The sequence below is a fragment of the Hesperophylax consimilis genome, chromosome 7, assembly GCF_061612785.1.
Source record: "Hesperophylax consimilis isolate HC1 chromosome 7, BYU_Hcon_1.0, whole genome shotgun sequence".
Lineage (NCBI taxonomy): Eukaryota > Metazoa > Arthropoda > Insecta > Trichoptera > Limnephilidae > Hesperophylax > Hesperophylax consimilis.
The window spans coordinates 40,272,123-40,289,357 of record NC_142842.1 but is presented as its reverse complement, the minus strand read 5'-3'; the positions used below and the strand labels follow the sequence as shown (position 1 = coordinate 40,289,357).

At 32.9% G+C, this 17,235-nt stretch overlaps 1 protein-coding gene across 4 annotated transcripts; it reads right to left on the bottom strand.

Moving 5' to 3' along the window:
* Window positions 1-1,362: 1,362 nt before the first annotated feature.
* Window positions 1,363-16,507, bottom strand: LOC149422768 (uncharacterized). 4 transcript variants are annotated; one of them, XM_089633496.1, is made up of 6 exons: window positions 16,245-16,320; window positions 15,662-16,146; window positions 14,491-14,664; window positions 12,801-12,894; window positions 11,124-11,217; window positions 1,363-8,188 (listed from the first exon to the last, which is right to left on the bottom strand). In XM_089633496.1, the coding sequence occupies exons 1-6, from the start codon at window positions 16,258-16,260 to the stop codon at window positions 8,152-8,154; spliced, it is 900 nt and encodes a 299-aa protein (XP_089489622.1). In that variant the 5' UTR covers window positions 16,261-16,320; the 3' UTR covers window positions 1,363-8,151. The 4 variants fall into 4 exon arrangements, with proteins under 4 accessions (XP_089489622.1, XP_089489625.1, XP_089489621.1 ...); XM_089633499.1 differs by lacking the exons at window positions 11,124-11,217; window positions 16,245-16,320 and adding an exon at window positions 16,353-16,507; XM_089633495.1 differs by lacking the exon at window positions 11,124-11,217.
* Window positions 16,508-17,235: the final 728 nt, after the last annotated feature.

Here is a 17,235-nt window from a genome sequence, read left to right as displayed (position 1 = left end):
ATACCTACACCTGGAAGACATCAACACACCTTCCGTGAAAACCATCGTGTTCAACCCCTTAAGAAGATACTTTACTGTCCGAGGAAACTATTTGGTGAAAAATACTTTTTCATGTTGGGGGTGTACCAGACAGCAGATAGATGTATCGAAATAATTAAGGAAATGAATATTTATCTGTTATCATACAATTTACGATGCTGAATCCTTTGAGGCTTTTCTCGCATGATGAGGCTTCTCAATAAGATTTTTAATCACCGTAAACGTGTCATATCGCCAGTTCAAGGATGAATAACTCGCACGACAAAACTGTGCGACCTTAGTAATTAATTCTGCGCGCTATGACGCATTATAATATTTCTGTTTAGATTATAAGAATAATTGCTCCACATTAATAATTATCCACTTAACCAGTAGAACGCCGATGGGTCTCTGGAGAGCAGGAAAACATTCTAATATTATAGTTTTTAGAATAATTTGCGATGCGATTTTGACCTGGACAGACTGTGCAATAATTACAATAGCGTATTATCTAAGGTTGATATTTTCAGTTGCGAACTTACCAAATACAAGAGGTCCATAAAAGAATATTTCTCTGATGGTTTGTGAATAATGTTTATGTCTCTATTGTTTATATCTCTATTATGATTTGATTTATATCTACAACCTCTCTCCATGGCTATAAATGTATTGTTTTGTAAATTTTTCGTTTCATATAATCTTTTGTTTTGTATAATTTTTTTAATTGATATTCCTTTCTCACAAATTTAAATTATGCTGTCTCAGTTAAAGTCACAAGGAGGAAATCCATAATTGGTTTTATTTTACTAAATAACATTATGTACAAACTGATTAAATGTAAACTGTCGATTTTCCAAAAATGAATTAACATGTGTGGAAACTGTTAAATTTTAACCCAATAAATACGCAAACAGATGGCCCAATCAGTCAGTTGTCCGACGACTTTCGTGAAGTTGTGTTTCATTGCAAATTCTTCCCCGAGGTACCTCCCAAAAGGAAACTGACATTTTACAGTCAATGTCACTGGCGTAGTTTTCCAGTACAGGCAGTTTTAAAATGTCAACAGGAAATTTCAAAGAGCACAATATGTTTTTTTAAATGTATTTTTAAAAATGTGTAATTTTCATATAATATAGTGACATCACAAGCTGAAACACTTATTTTGTAGCATTTCATTATTCTAATAATTCATGTCAATTATTCCAAGTCAATTGAAAATGCATGCAAAAAGATCCAATGGATAATGGCGAAATTAATTGCCAATTTAAATAGGAAAACGCTGAAAAGTGGGTATTAATTAGGTAAACAAAAAATATGTTTTAATATTTATTTAAAAACGGAATGTTAAATCACAGGGACTATTATCTTTATTCATTTTCAAAACAGTTTTATATAAAAATCAAGTTTTTTCGCAAATCACAAACTGAGCAATCACTGATACATATAAGGAACTGCAAGTTACCTAACAACAAAATTTATTTATTTAATAATACCTACTATACTACAAAACAAATAACAAAAAAACATTTTAAATGGAGACAAACTAAAATATAAACGAAGTTTTCCAAAACATAGGTAATTTATGTAGAGTCAGTTCGTTTTTACTGTAATAAAGAATGAGTTGCATAATTATGCATTGTTATTATTTTTCTGATTACCACATAAAGGAAAGATAATGTGTATAATAAACTCCAAGGTAAAATAGAAGAAGCGCGCACTCTATGATATTTATTTAATTTGCCAACACAAGGAAGCGCTTCATTCATATTATATTGCAAAATCCAATGAAATAATAAGACACAATAGCCCACACAACTAATGCAACGGAAAAAAAAAACAATTTAACGAGGAATTCAGTAAAGTTAATATTTACACACTAACAACTGGTGTTTTACTCAATTAATTTGTTACACAGTGGAAATTATGTTGTGAGCTGAAAAATAATTACAACTTTTGATAGATTATGCTGTTTCAGATAAATAGATTTATGCTCTTTTTCCAATTGACAGGAATAATTCAAACAAGGAAGTGAATTTAAACCGCTGCATTATATTTATATATAATATTATGTTTGACACATTATACCTATTATATGCAATGACATTAGAAAACCTTTAGACATGTTGTAGAGATCCAAGCAAAAGATACGGTAATTGCCGTCCTTTAATTTAGTGAGATAGGGATAGACATTTGAAGACAGACATTCTTCAAATGTCTATCCAATAGCCCAGCGCTCTAACTCACTTACACTCGCCTGACATTGTAAATCTCCATCACATTTTAAATTTGTAAACACAATTTTGAATTGAAAATTTAAGCCTCAACAACCGGCACTTTTTGTGTTATTCTTTATTCTATGTACATAACCAACATTTGAATTAAGAATTTACTGGAAACAGGTGTTTGTTACCTGCCACTTGATGGGTTCATTTTTTGAGAAAATAACGTGTCTACGATTATAAGCAATTGAATTAAAGGAAAAGAAATTAAATTAAAAAAACGAAGTTGGAAGCTAGTCAATCACCGCAACAATATTAAAGCCTTTATGGAATAAAATACAACTATTTGGTGTTAATTTATTCGATCATAATATACTAATAATTGATAGACGCAAACGTGAGAGTATAAGAATCAAAGCAATCAGTCTTTGTATGAAATACTCGAAATACATATGCATGTACAATTTTACGTTATTCCCACTAGGTCGACGTAAGCAGATAGGAAAGAGCACCACACACATTCCACCTTGACATAGAAGCATTTTTCATAGCTTCTTTCACAACCTCACTTCATTCTAACTTGTGTTGGTCCGTTTCTACAGCAGCTAACACTGCACATATCCTTCTAACATTAGGTAGATACTACATAATAATATATGAAGTTTTAGAAATGATTTTTTTAAATGCATAAGAGAAAACATCTGTGTCTTTATGCTTAATCAGCTTTGTACAACCTGAACACATTCATCATAACATTATTTACATTACATTGGCCCAACCAACGGCAGCTGGAGCTGCAGCTACTCGCTAAGGTCATAAAATATATCTCTGTACTTATGATTAATGATTATGTTAAATAAAATTAAGTATGTCAAACAAAAATGATAAAGTAAATCAAGGTCTTACCTCACACGGGAGCTTCTTTTGCAAACATTTTCTTTTAAACAACAAAATTTTTCAAAATAATCTATCAAATCTGTCTGCAAGAATCACTAGGTAGGTACACAACATATGTATACATATTTATAGTTGCATAATGACAAAAATTACCGAATTAATGCATTTAAAAAAAATTGTGTCATAAAGATTGCAATTATGAGAAAAATAAGAATATGAATTTATTTGGACTGATTGAGCAAACCCATAACTTTTTATTGACACCATTGAGCACGGAGTAGGCACTAAATTGTTTAGAAATAATTGGGGCCGTGAATAATGAATTTGCTTTGCACTGCAAACTGTCATTCTATCTTCGTCTTCTCTAAGGAGGGGTTGTTTCGGAGAATTTAAACAATTCATCAAATTTCAACATTCATTTTCGGGTTTTGTGAAAGTCCTATTAGAGTTCTGTTATTATATCATTATAGGCTAGTTGCTTGACAGAACTGAAATAAAAACAGAATTTTAAAAAATCTTTCACGGAACTTGAAAATTAACTTTGAAATTTGATGAATTGTTCAAATTCTCCGAAACAACCCATCCTTAAAATAATGTATTTAAATGAATCTACAGATTTTTTGTTTGTAATTCGTAGAACTCCATTTATTATTTTTAAAATTTAATTAAAATTGAATTTAATTAAAATTAAATTTAATAATATAATTATCAAGTTCTGCAAGTATTTTTTGGTTTTTGTTATTGTTACAGCTGTTTCGGCTTTCAAGGCCATTTTCAAACTGTGGTTTTAACCATGTTTATACAACTTATTTATATGATTCTATTTTACCCCCTCCCAATGTAAAATGATTTATTACCGGTTAAAACGATTAACTAATAAAATAATTGTGACGATAGATTTCATATTCTGTGGGGGTATTTTGAAGTCTGTTTTCCCCACATTAATGTTATCTTAATTGTTTAATAATGATGTGGCTGCTATTAATTTATTTAAAGGTGTTATATTGTTTAGGTTTTGTGAACATACTTAGAAGAAGGGAATAAATAATTTTTCTTACTTTATTAATTAAAGTAATATTAGGGTCATTGGTTCTTTTATTGATTTCAAATAAATTTAATCTAAGGCCCTTTCTTTCTATATGTAAGGGTTTAAGTTTAACCCCCTTGACAACAGTATAAACATATATTATTAAGCAAAGGTCGGTCAGTGGGTGAGTCCCCTTGTTCATTTACAATAATGTATTCTGATATGTATTGTGTATTTTGTTCTTTAAACATTTATTACAAGTCATTCCGAAAAATACTATTTCTTTGAATTCCGTTTCCCAGCTACCCGCCTACGTTAAGAAACAACACACCTAAACTAAACTAAACCCATGCCCGTGAGAAGGTATAGTAGTGGATGTCTGGCTTCAGACACGCTTAACTATTTTAGTTTTGGTGCGCCCTAAGGGCAAAGTCTGATTCCAGACAGACGGATTCCAGACGGATTCTAGGTAGCAATTGGCTAAGTAGCCAATTGCTAAGTAGCCAAAAAATATACTTGCAGAACTTAATAATTATATTATTAAATTTGATTTTAATTAAATTTTTAAAGAATCTAAAGAACTTTATTTCGACGACTTTAAGTCACGGGATTAAATTATCATTGAGCTCAAGCTTGATAAATATAAATTTGTCGGTTAGACGTCACACATAATTGAAATATAACACAACAGAGTGACAGAATAAGTTATTACTTTAGAAAGATTGCATACCTTCTGATAATGTCAAAAAATTACCCTTTATAATTACATTTTATGCAAAATGACCCAAGAGAATTTATCTTCTTTAAAATAATGCCCATTATTGAATATTCCAAATATTTTTCCACACATTTAAGGACAACACAAATAAAAATTAAGAAATAACCCACATAAAACTCCAATTTTTATACATTGTACTGCGAAGGTCATACCTTATTCATAAATAATTAACTTAAAAATCCGGTATTAAAATCAGACAAGAAATAATAAACACACATTAGATTCATAAATTGGTATCGGCCTAATATGTACAGTAGAATCATTTAAAAGAGATGCTTGTATAGTGGTGTAATGTATCATAAGACTACTGCGGGGAAGGGGGGACTGTGGCGGATGTTCCAAACTATTTCAAACCAATTTGAAGCACTATCGGCGGGCACAAATCCAGAGCTTAATGTCAAACAACGTTATCTACAACAAAAACATGCAAGCAATTCTAGAGCTTGAGGTCAAGCAATGTTATCTACAAAGAACATACCAATCATCGAGGGATTAAAATCAAAAAACCTCATTTATACAAAAACATAGCAACAATAATAATTATTGGTATTTCTTTTCGTAGATAATGTTATTTGACATTAAGCCCTTGAAATGTTACAATCAAATGTGCGCTCTGATTTACCTGTACCTACCTACGTACATATTTGGAGAGTTCAGAGATAATAATAACTGAATACATTTGTTATTTAAAAAATAATGTACTAATTAATATTGTGCCAGAATAAAAGCAACCTGATTCAACCACTCCATTGTCTCACAATATCTAGTTTAATTTTTAAAAAACATTTAAATGTAAGGAAAGAATGAATACATAGTCATACAAACACAATGCAAAGATATTTCTAGAAAAGTAGTTTCAGTAAAACACAAAAGGAATGAATTTACACTTACACAAGTACAAAAGGGTGGAATTTCTATTACACAATGCAAAATTGGGAATGCAAACAATATACATATGTATATATAGACTTTCCCACATTGTACATGTGTTACATGTAAATTACCAATAGAGGGGAATGTCTTATTTCTTTAATTTAGGAATGTTTAGATTTTTATACAAAACGTAGATTGTCGGAGAATCATACAAAACAGAAGGAAAGGATTACATGTCTTATATAAAGGCAGATGTCGGAAGGAATGTCTAGTTTTTTACACAAAAGGAAAAAATGCTAGGGCGTCATCACAGAAGGGATATCTATTTACATACAAATTAGAGAAATAGTTAAAGATAATAAGTATATATTTTGGCAAAGGGATTCTTGGACCACTAGAAAGGAATGTACCCTGAAAGTTATATATAGATTAGAGATAGGTATATAATATAGTATAATATGAATATATAAAGATAAAGATTGAGACAAAGTCTTTAAGACAGTTATAAAATAGATAGATAAATTCACAACATTTTATAATACACCCCGAAAAATTCAAAACCTACAAAGTAAATAGGATAATTTCAAAATATATTCATAGCTTATTCTTTAATATCTTATTTTAATAATTGACTGCTAATCAGTGTACTTGAAATTTTACTATTAATTCACTATGAATTACACAAAGGGGACTCTATATGTATACAGTAAAATGGAAAGTGCATTCTTTACAATGTATGTATATATAGATATAGTCGATACTTCAGACTAGTCATTCTCATTCGTAGTGTGGCCATGAACATTGCACACTCTTCTTCTTAGTGGAGGAAATATATAATATTTTATGCATGTTTTTATACGGCCACACCTGGAGCTCGGCTTACAAACAGGAGCGTGACAATCTCACCTCATTCTCTTGGCCTGCTGACCATTTTTAGTGCTCTAAAGTGCCACATCAAATTTTGGAAAAACCATAAATTGTGTTTTTATCAAGCCACTGGCCAGTGAAGTCAAGAAACATGATTATATAACGCATTAGACAGGAATGTTGAACTATGTTCATATTGCATACCTCCACTATATTTATCTATGAATATTATTTACTTTATACATTACATTATATTTATCACGGAATCTGCTTCACACTTGTAAACAAATGTGACTACATATATATTCATTTCTTATAATGATTATAATAAATTGTGCCTCTGAGGAATTTACACATATATTATTATTAGATAAAAAAAAACAAACAGAATAATAAATTTTACATATACCTTATTGCGGGCGGCTAGTTCTAATACTAGTTTCATAATTATTGTAACGATAAAACTGTAAATCGATGTTTAAGTAATAAAATTTATAATTTAATCTGTCAAACAGCATTATCAATAAATTCAGATCATAGTTCCAGCTCAATAAATTCACGGTCAACTGTACAATTATTAAAATAGGAAAGTAAGGTAAGAATATCGTTACTGCAATTCTGTCTGAAGGGGGTAAATGTCCTAAGGAATAAATAGAAATAAAATCTGATTATCTACATCGATTATTAATAGTGTGCACTAAACGCTTGTAAAACAGACACAAATCGTAAAATGTAACATAAAGATAAAATATTATGTATATTCACTACAGGACATCCTCACAGATCAGAGGGCCCCAAGGGAAATGATATCCGTAGAGTTAAAAAATAAAATAAAAACAAACTGGAAAATTTGGTAGTAGGATTGGGTATTCGTGCATCTTTTACTAGTGCAAATAACTTCAAAGAGAGCGAAATTAATATTGCATTATCATCACATAGAGATTATTCATTAGCGTAGAATTAGTCATAACTCTACAAATGCCCAGCTTGGTGGCGATATAGTTGGAGTGCTTTTTGTAAATAGAAAATTGATAGATGCATTACATCAGAGTAGATGAAATTCCCCTGATATGCAAATAACAGTGATATGTTACCTTTTGGTTCTGATAATGTCTTAGGACGGGTTGGTTACCTGCTAGTAATGAGAAGATTTGGCATTTTAATAAGAGTGGAATAACGGATAATGGAGTTGGCGTAGTTTCATTCGGAGCATTTGACATTAATATTCTTAAATACATTTTAGTAACATTCATAAATATTATACTTATCGTATGGCAAATTATAATTTAGTAAGTGTATTACCTAATTATTGTAAAATAAAATGACTAAAGAAGTAAACGTGTTTGGGTAACATTAGTGTAATGGCAATTCAGAAGGTATCAATATCACTTTGTGGAGGAGCGGCCGGGCCCGAGGAGTGGAAGAAGCGAGGGTCCGGGATCTCCTCACTGCTGCTGATGCGTTCCATGATCTTAGCTACTATCGAGGAAGGTGGAACGTGTGGGTGACCTGGAAATACACAAAATATTCTTACTAAATTAGGTAGGTGGGTAATTTCTTAACAAATGTCATCTTTTGGCATGCTGTGTTAAGAGACCAGTTGGAGAGGTCAAAGGTTCTCCTCAAACCAGCCTCTCCCAATCCTGTGTCCAGTCCTGTGCAGGCGCAATTGAAGCAATCCGCTCCGGGAGCCAACTTGCCAAGGAGCCAAAGTGCTGATAATAATCTAACACCCAATGCCATGCCTTTGAGGTTTTTGCAGCACCAGGTGAAGTTAGGTTCAGGGCCATCCCTGGGAAGGGCTGTAGTACACAATGCTACGTCGTCTATAGTCAAAAATGTATGTGCAATAAATATATGTGCATTGGGATATGTGCGCATCAATGCCATATTAATTAAATGGTTCATTGCAACATCCAACTTCTTCAATCGGTTTTATGAGAAGCGCATTTAAAATGTTAAATGAAAGTTTATATGATATGGTAGAAGTAGAATACATAAATCATTTAATTCTATAGCAGATTATTTGCTCAATGATTACATTGTTGACATTATGTAAAGGATTGTCTCTGTAGATTACATTTGATCATAATTTTTTAAAAGATAATAAATAAAGTATACCAGCCTTTATAATAAACGTTTTTAAATTTGATTCAACTGATAAACAACCGTTTACCAGAGAAAATGGTTGTTTGTCAGTTGTTTAAAATTAAAAACAGATTTATTACTACGGCCCTACATGTTTGTAATTATAATTACTGATAAAAACATGCACAAAAACACAGTTAAAAATAAACCATATTATGTAATCATAAGAATTTGAATACAGCTGAGAAACAAAACAACCTGCTGATGCTTCCTTGTGAACCTATTATACATGCAAAGATGTCACAGAGAAGAAGAGTGGTTACAACGGAGCCCCCAGTGCTATGCCTTTAACAGCTGATGGCAGATAAGGATATTATCACGTTATTGCAAAAGGCTATTCAAAACATTTCATATTTATCACTTCAGCTAGTCACGATGGCATTTTTAAAATTATTTCTATTACATATAAATATATAAAACTTATGACGGACATAATCAAAATAATTTGAAATGATCAATCGTAAAGAATTGGTTGAAAGCATCTTCACATTGAAGATGATGACTCCCTAATGATTGACACTGCCAGACTGACCAAAATGCTGGCTCAAGTAATTGGTTGAAAGCATCATCACATTGAAGATGATGACGCCCTAATGATTGACAATACCAGACTGTCCAAAGCGTTGAATAAAGAAAGAGGAAGAAGCATAATGTGGCTGATTAGCCCAAAAATCAAATAACATAAATAATCTATACATGTATACAAGAAGAGTGTCTGTGGTAGAGTGGAAGCATGGCTTTGATTTTTTATACAAATCTTTAAAATTTTGCTTCGCCTTCAAAACAGGTACAAGGTTTTGACGAATCACCCTACCTCTTGTACCCACCCCCTAAAGAAGAAATTTGTACACTTGACATACAAAATAAAAGGAAAGTTGCTGTCTGCATCTGATTTGGAAAAGGTGTATGTAAAACCCAAGCAGTACTTTAATGTAGCCTAGATTATGCACATGTCTAGAGTAGACCACATACAAGTTGTGACACTTACAATAAAGCAGTAACTATATATTATCTACATACTAGTCAAGCGCCTCTAAAACCTGATGCAAAAGAAAAGTCAGTTTTTATTTTGGATTCGATAAAATGTAAAACACAACAATTCTGAAAGGAGTTACTGAATCAATGAAAGAATTAATTCCCCTGATTTTATTTATTATACTGGTTTACAGATTGTTTACATTATTGATTGGTAGGAATCCATCTGAATTGGGATATTATTATCATTGTGTCTACTACAGACCACTATTATAATATACATGCTAGGATAGATACGAAAATTGTGTCTTCAATTCTCATAATGTCGAATACGTGCATATTGACATGGAAAATTAAACAGCTGACGAACGAAGATGCATTTAACAGTAACAGGTGTTCTGGGGGTCTAGCACGATCAAATTGATAACTTAACAATATTGTATCGATAAGATCAACTTCTGATGATTTTATATCGATGTTGTGCTGTCGATAGCCAAACCAATATTGACATGAAATAAATAAGAAATCGTTATACAATGGCAACACTGGTGTTTTGAAACTGAAAAGGGAGCTAATTATCTAATGAGGTCTTTAGTCATAACCAGTGATATTTGAACAACATTTCTCCAAGCTTGAACGGAATCAATTGATCGCGTCTTAGATAAATTAATTAAGTCTATGGATTGCGAATACATTTTTTTCAATTCTAAGAGCTGCGATAGTTCACCTCCATTCATTAATAAGCCAGTTATTTCGCGCAACGAATGACATTATTCAAAAAGTTGTGTATATTGACATTTAACCGACAACTTGGAGGCGGCTCTAAGAGCGGCAGCTTTTGTCTACCGATTGTCGAAATCATATGGTGACTGTATTACATATATGAAAGTTTTAATCAACATCTTATTGACAGGGTTTTATCGATCGACCGTGCTAGACACCCAGGGCTAGAGAAGACATGAAAATATTAAACATCACACAATAGCGGTCGGAAGAAATTCCCACTTGGATTGCTTTAGGCTTATGCCTTCCCTTCTAATGTAATTATACAATACAGATAAGGAGTAACTTTTACTAAGTACATTAAAAAAAAAAATCAACTCTTCGCTCATGCCGACTACACAAAGTTAAAACATTAAAACTTTACAAAAAAAAATTACCTACTTACATAATACGCAATAACTAAATATTGCAACACTAAATTTAAAACAAATAAAAATATTAAAATAAGAAAATAATGTATTTCAAAATAAGGATTTAATACAAAGTTAAAGCATGGTACAATAGAAAGCATCACAAAGAGTTATAATGAGTTTCTTACTGCACGGTGACCACGGGGAGAACAGGGCCAGAGCAGGCCCGTGGTCGCTGCTGATCGGGGCTCTTCATGAAGCGGCATACTGCCGTACAATTGTCTGGTTAGTAGCAATACATAATATATAGTGTTAGTTATGTTAGTCACCTGGCTTATTCACTGATCAGTGGTCACCCATCCTTCGTGCATTCAACCTAAACTGATAATCCTAAAATATACAGTAAAACTCGCATCAGAAGTTCCCACTTAAGAAGTTTTGTTTATCCATTCCTTGAAATTGCATACAAAAAACTGCAAAATACACAATATTTATGGCAAAACTGATTCCCGCCTAAGAATTTTTAAAAGTTCGGCAATGAATTCTTTACAAATGAAAACTAGTGGTGAAATCTACCCGAAAAATGTCCCTTTTTAGTTCCAGTTAAGACATTATTTTAGGAGTTCAGCAGTAAAACCAACATAAACCGAAACTAGCTTCAAAACATAGGTACCTGAAATGAACCTTTTTTTAATATATCATAAAATGTACGACTTTGTTGAAGCAAATTACAGGAGACTTGGAAAGTGGGTAAACCAACCCTCTTTCTACCACAAATAATAAAAAATTCAGTAAACATACAGACAGATTATTTTCTGGGGCCTTCTAGCCGGAAACAATAAAATATATTTAATTCATTTTACTTATGAAATTTTAAAATACATAATACTAATTACTAAATATGTGTATAATACTAGGAAAACACTTGATTTAAAAAAATTACCAAACTTGGATCCCACTTTTTTTGGAGAAATTACTCTTGGAAAATTACTTAAGAGAGTTTCACAGTACATATTAGGAAAATTTAAATATATGTTAGTATATAACTTTATTTTAACTTTAAAAAGAAAAAACACAGTTAAATACAAGCATAAATTTTAAAGTTTGTTATAGTAAAAGTGCACTTGTAGTGAAATGACACTAAACTGCACTGTTTAATTATTATTATAACAAGGCATTACAATAATAATTATAATAAGGTTCTCAAATAAGAAGATTAGTTTTACGTTGCATGAAAAATGAAAAATGCTTGAAAAAAGGTACAATTTGAACACTCGTACAAAGTCTGTATATTATGCCGCAGATAAACAGGACAAAACAAGCAGCGAATTATGGAAAAGGAACGAAGCAACCACATATGGCGTGAAATGCCGCTTGCGGTTGCTTTGTTCCTTTCCCGTAATTCATGACTCTCTTTGTCCTGTTCATACGCACCCTTAGAAGTAATCATGACACTTTCACTATGTACAAAATATCCTTAAAAATCTACTACCCACTGAGTGCATTGTATCAGAAACATGAAGGTTGAAAATAAGGTGTATTTTCTATCCAAAATTATAAAACAACTCCTTGAGAAGAAAATACAGAAAGCACTTAAGGATATTTCTTTTGGCAATATTTAGAATGATTGTGAATGAAACAATGTTGAAACGAACGGTATCTTCGAATTTGAAAGTTGACTATTTGAATAAAAAGGTAAGTTGAAGTTGAAGTTGCTTAAGGAGTTGAAAGTAGCGTTCACGTTCACATCTCAGATGTGCTCAGAAGTCCAATACCAATGCAATGCAATGGTACCAATGTAACCGAATTTGAAGAATTTGTTGGACAAGTGGCCATGAACCCATTGGATAAATGAAAGCAATTACCTGTTAGTCCTCGATATCCAAATACTCCGCATTCATGCAATTTCATAGATTTTTGTTCTTCTTTTATAAACTGTTCCGTGTTCACTCCTTTCACCTGTAAGAACATGCAATTAATTAACTTAATAGAAATATTGAGGCAAAAAACAAATATATATATATATGTATCGTTACTAATATAAATAATATTATATTATACAAGGGAATGGCAAACTGGTCTCAATCAAATATAAAGAAAAACTGCACATCTACGGCAGTTATCCCAATTAAAAATACCATCTCCCCTCTAATTTATGTAGGGATACCAGATGTATTACGATATGAAAGAATGACTTAATGATTTAATCCACTTTCATCATTATCCAAAAATACCCATACATTTTTATAAAAGTCTGTGTGTACCCATTACACATTTCAAATACTGTCCCAGTTTGATGCTTGATTTTCTCTCAGACACTTCTAGGAGTTCCATGATCCCCATTACGTATGCAACATAACATAGAGGATTGAGTGAATCTACATCAATTCCGCATGACATCCGCTTTAACCACTCACTATAGGTATCTGCTACTCAATACCTTCTGGGAAAATATTTTAGATTATCAAAATATGTCAAGCTGGAAAGCCCCATTCATATGATGTAGCTTTAATAGGCATAAATTCATAGAATGTATTTGAATTTGATAAAAAAACCCCTCATAATATAGATTTTACCATTTTGCGCTAGGTTGTAACCTTCATCTTCTTGAAAATTCTTGAAAAATCAGCGAGCATACTCAAAGTGTAAAACTGTCATTGAAGCAGAAAAAACAGCGAGCATACTCAAAGTGTAAAACTGTCATTGAAGCAGAAAAAACAGCGAGCATACTCAAAGTGTAAAACTGTCATTGAAGCAGAAAAAATAGCGAGCATACTCAAAGTGTAAAACTGTCATTGAAGCAGAAAAAACAGCGAGCATACTCAAAGTGTAAAACTGTCATTGAAGCAGAAAAAACAGCGAGCATACTCAAAGTGTAAAACTGTCATTGAAGCAGAAAAAACAGCGAGCATACTCAAAGTGTAAAACTGTCATTGAAGCAGAAAAAACAGCGAGCATACTCAAAGTGTAAAACTGTCATTGAAGCAGAAAAAACAGCGAGCATACTCAAAGTGTAAAACTGTCATTGAAGCAGAAAAAACAGCGAGCATACTCAAAGTGTAAAACTGTCATTGAAGCAGAAAAAACAGCGAGCATACTCAAAGTGTAAAACTGTCATTGAAGCAGAAAATTTCGGCACACGACACATCACATCATCCTAGCAAGATAAAACATGGTGTCAAAATGAGGGGAAATTTTCAACTTTGATTGAAAAAAAAAAACTTTAATGCACATTTTACAATCTCCCCTGATGCAAATATTTGTTTCGTATAGTAATTACGTAAGTTGAAACGATAATGAAATAATTTATGCGTACATATTAAGAAGTAAGCAGAGTACGGTAATTTTAGGGAAATATATTGAAGACAAAAGAAAACTTGAGAACGATTGATTACTTTATCGTATAAAAGTAGTTGCTCCGACTATTTACACAGGTTGTGGGTTGTCAATAAATATTTCTTGGCACACTAGAGGTTCAAAATTGTAACATTTTCCCAATTCTGTTGGCTGAAACTGTTTGGTGGCTGTGATTGCACTTTTTGAAAGAAAAGTTACCTGCGAAGGTTTCAGAAATCTATCAGGTATCCGGGCGAGCTGCTGGCGGGCCGGGCTGGGTCCGAAGCCGACTCCTCGCAGCACAGCCTCCGCGTCCACTCTCCGCGACTCCAGCAAGCTCTCCACACTGGATGCCCGGCTGGTGGCCCCCTCTGACTGAAAGGACACACCACGCTAAACACACATACAACAACATAACACAACTAATTATTATAAGCATACTCACATTGAAATATACAAATCCGGATTGAATAGTTAGGTACTGACCATATTGGAAATGTATTTTTTTCTGCAAATTACATATTAAAGAGATGCTACTACCGAATATAGGCCATGCAAAATTTTCCAGTTACACAGATGTTTTTAAATAAATTTTTTTCATAAATAAATTAAACATGTTAATTTGAAGCCTGGTTTGAATGTAATGAAATCACATTTATATAACATTTTGCAAGAATCCTGCAAAAGTGGGACAGATTCGGCGAAATCATGTTACACACTTCAAGGTCTGTGGTGCAAGTCTCAGTACTGCTACATTATTATACGACCTGTTTTAATTCATTTTATCGTAATATTGTTAGGTGAGAGAAATGTATAAAACTTTGAATTACCGTTTACTAATTGAAGAAACTTTAATAATGGAATAGAAAAATCACTTAATTAACCCAACTAATAATGCCTCCTTTGTGAAGTAACACTTGAAGAGCCCTGGGTTGTTTCACCAAATAATCATTACGAAGGAAATGGCTACCCAAAACTTAACTTAATTTACTAACTTGACCTGAATTAACTCAGTTCAAATAAAAGATGTACAGGGCGGATGAAATATAATAATCTTAAATTGAGAGATAAAACTGCAAAAAAGTGTTCTAATGAGCAGATATACTGAAGGTTAACTTTATATAACCTTTTTCAATTTGTCAGTCCTGGAAAAAAGTATAAATACTTATTTTTCTCAAAGGTAATTTGGTTCGTACATGGGATATTATCATCTTCTAAAATTTAAGTAAGGTTTTAAAAGGATTCTGAATATATAATTCAAATGACTTTTCACAAAAATGCAGCTATTAATCATCCAAATATTACCAGTAATATTTCTTAGAACAAACTGATGTCATGATAAAAAAGTTTAAAATTAATAATTGTAAAAGTTTGGCAAATTACAAATTACCTGTAGGGATGAATCTCTGAACAGGGCATTTTTATGGCGGGGGCTATTTCCTTCCGAGTTGATGGACCTATCCCTGAAGAAGGGAGGCTTGGTCCGTTTCACCAGAGTGCTGTCCACTGAACTGGAGTACAGGTCCAACTTTGGCTCACACGCCTCCGTGCGGGCACTGGTCCCCATCTCAAACACATCACTGTCCTCGTTACTTCCACTGGACAGAAACTTGTCCCGCTTGTTCAGACAAAGCGGAGCACTGCTACTCTCAACGCTTACACTTTTGACGGGAGAGACCAGTTGGTTCACTGTCTCCGAAGTCACACTGATGTCGTCTTGAGAAGTGGCTCGGACCACCGGCTTCTGGTCCTGCCGAGGGATCGAGTCTACCCACTGTTGGACAGGACTTTTACGACGCATATCAACTAACACACCACCCAGCCAATGGCGAAACCGAATACCCCACAAGGGAGACTTGTTCGCCGATGACGTTCCTGGAAAACAAACGATATATTGGTATTGGGCGACGTCCATTAGCGACAGACACTACCGCTCGCTAACCGCTACGTTAATACTGACAGAATTTGCAAACCTGATTTGGAATCCATCCTCAGAACAGAGTAGCAGCATGCAATAAACGAACATGTAATACACAAATATCGAGTACACACAACACAACATGGAAAAATAAAACGCTTACCTAAATGAATTTCGATTGGCCGATCAATATAAAAATGTCAATTGGACAATTATTATTGACAACATATTTATTAGACGTGACAGTTATCAGTCAGCTGAAAGATTTCTCGGAAGATAATTATCAACAGGTAGGCATGTATACGAAACTGTACTAACCGTGCGCGCCTTTTGACACTGACACTTCGAATATCTGCTCAGCAGTGTTGCCATGTTGCCAACTCGAGATTTTTAGAGGCCAGACGTTACTCGAAAAAGAGCTAAAGAGGAGCAAAAATCTTGTATCAGCCAAAGTCGGAACCGAAAAATCTTTGTATAACTTTTTTGTAAGGCTGGCTTTACACTCATAGACCAGCGATACCGAATATTTACCAAATTTACGACTTACGTAAGTTTTTGATAAGTTACTCACTGGAGCGTTTACATATGCGTCTAACTCATGATAATTAATGCCATTCATTTATGATTAATGCTCACGGAAGTTTAACTTACGTAAGTGCTCACAACAACCGCTAAACCCGTAATTTTGTCAATAAAGACGAAAAGGCCCAAATAAAGTGTTGGAATAAGTTGTTCTTTAGTTGGTTTAAAATAAACAATTTTCCAAGCGCTTTTATTCTGTTTCAACGACGAAATTGAATGGAGTTCTATTTCATCCAAATGACAGCAATCGACTTCGAATTCAAATGAGTAATGTTATAAACAGAAACGTTGAGATTAGAAAAGATTGGACCGATAGTTAAAAATAAGGATGCTCATTTTCAGAAAGCTTTTTCCGCCTGAAAAATAAACAATATCTCTTCGCTTTTTGAAATTAGAAAATTTTCTTTCCGTTTAAATTTGTTTTCGTAGTGCTTGTTTAACTTGTATCTAGTGTTATTTTTTAT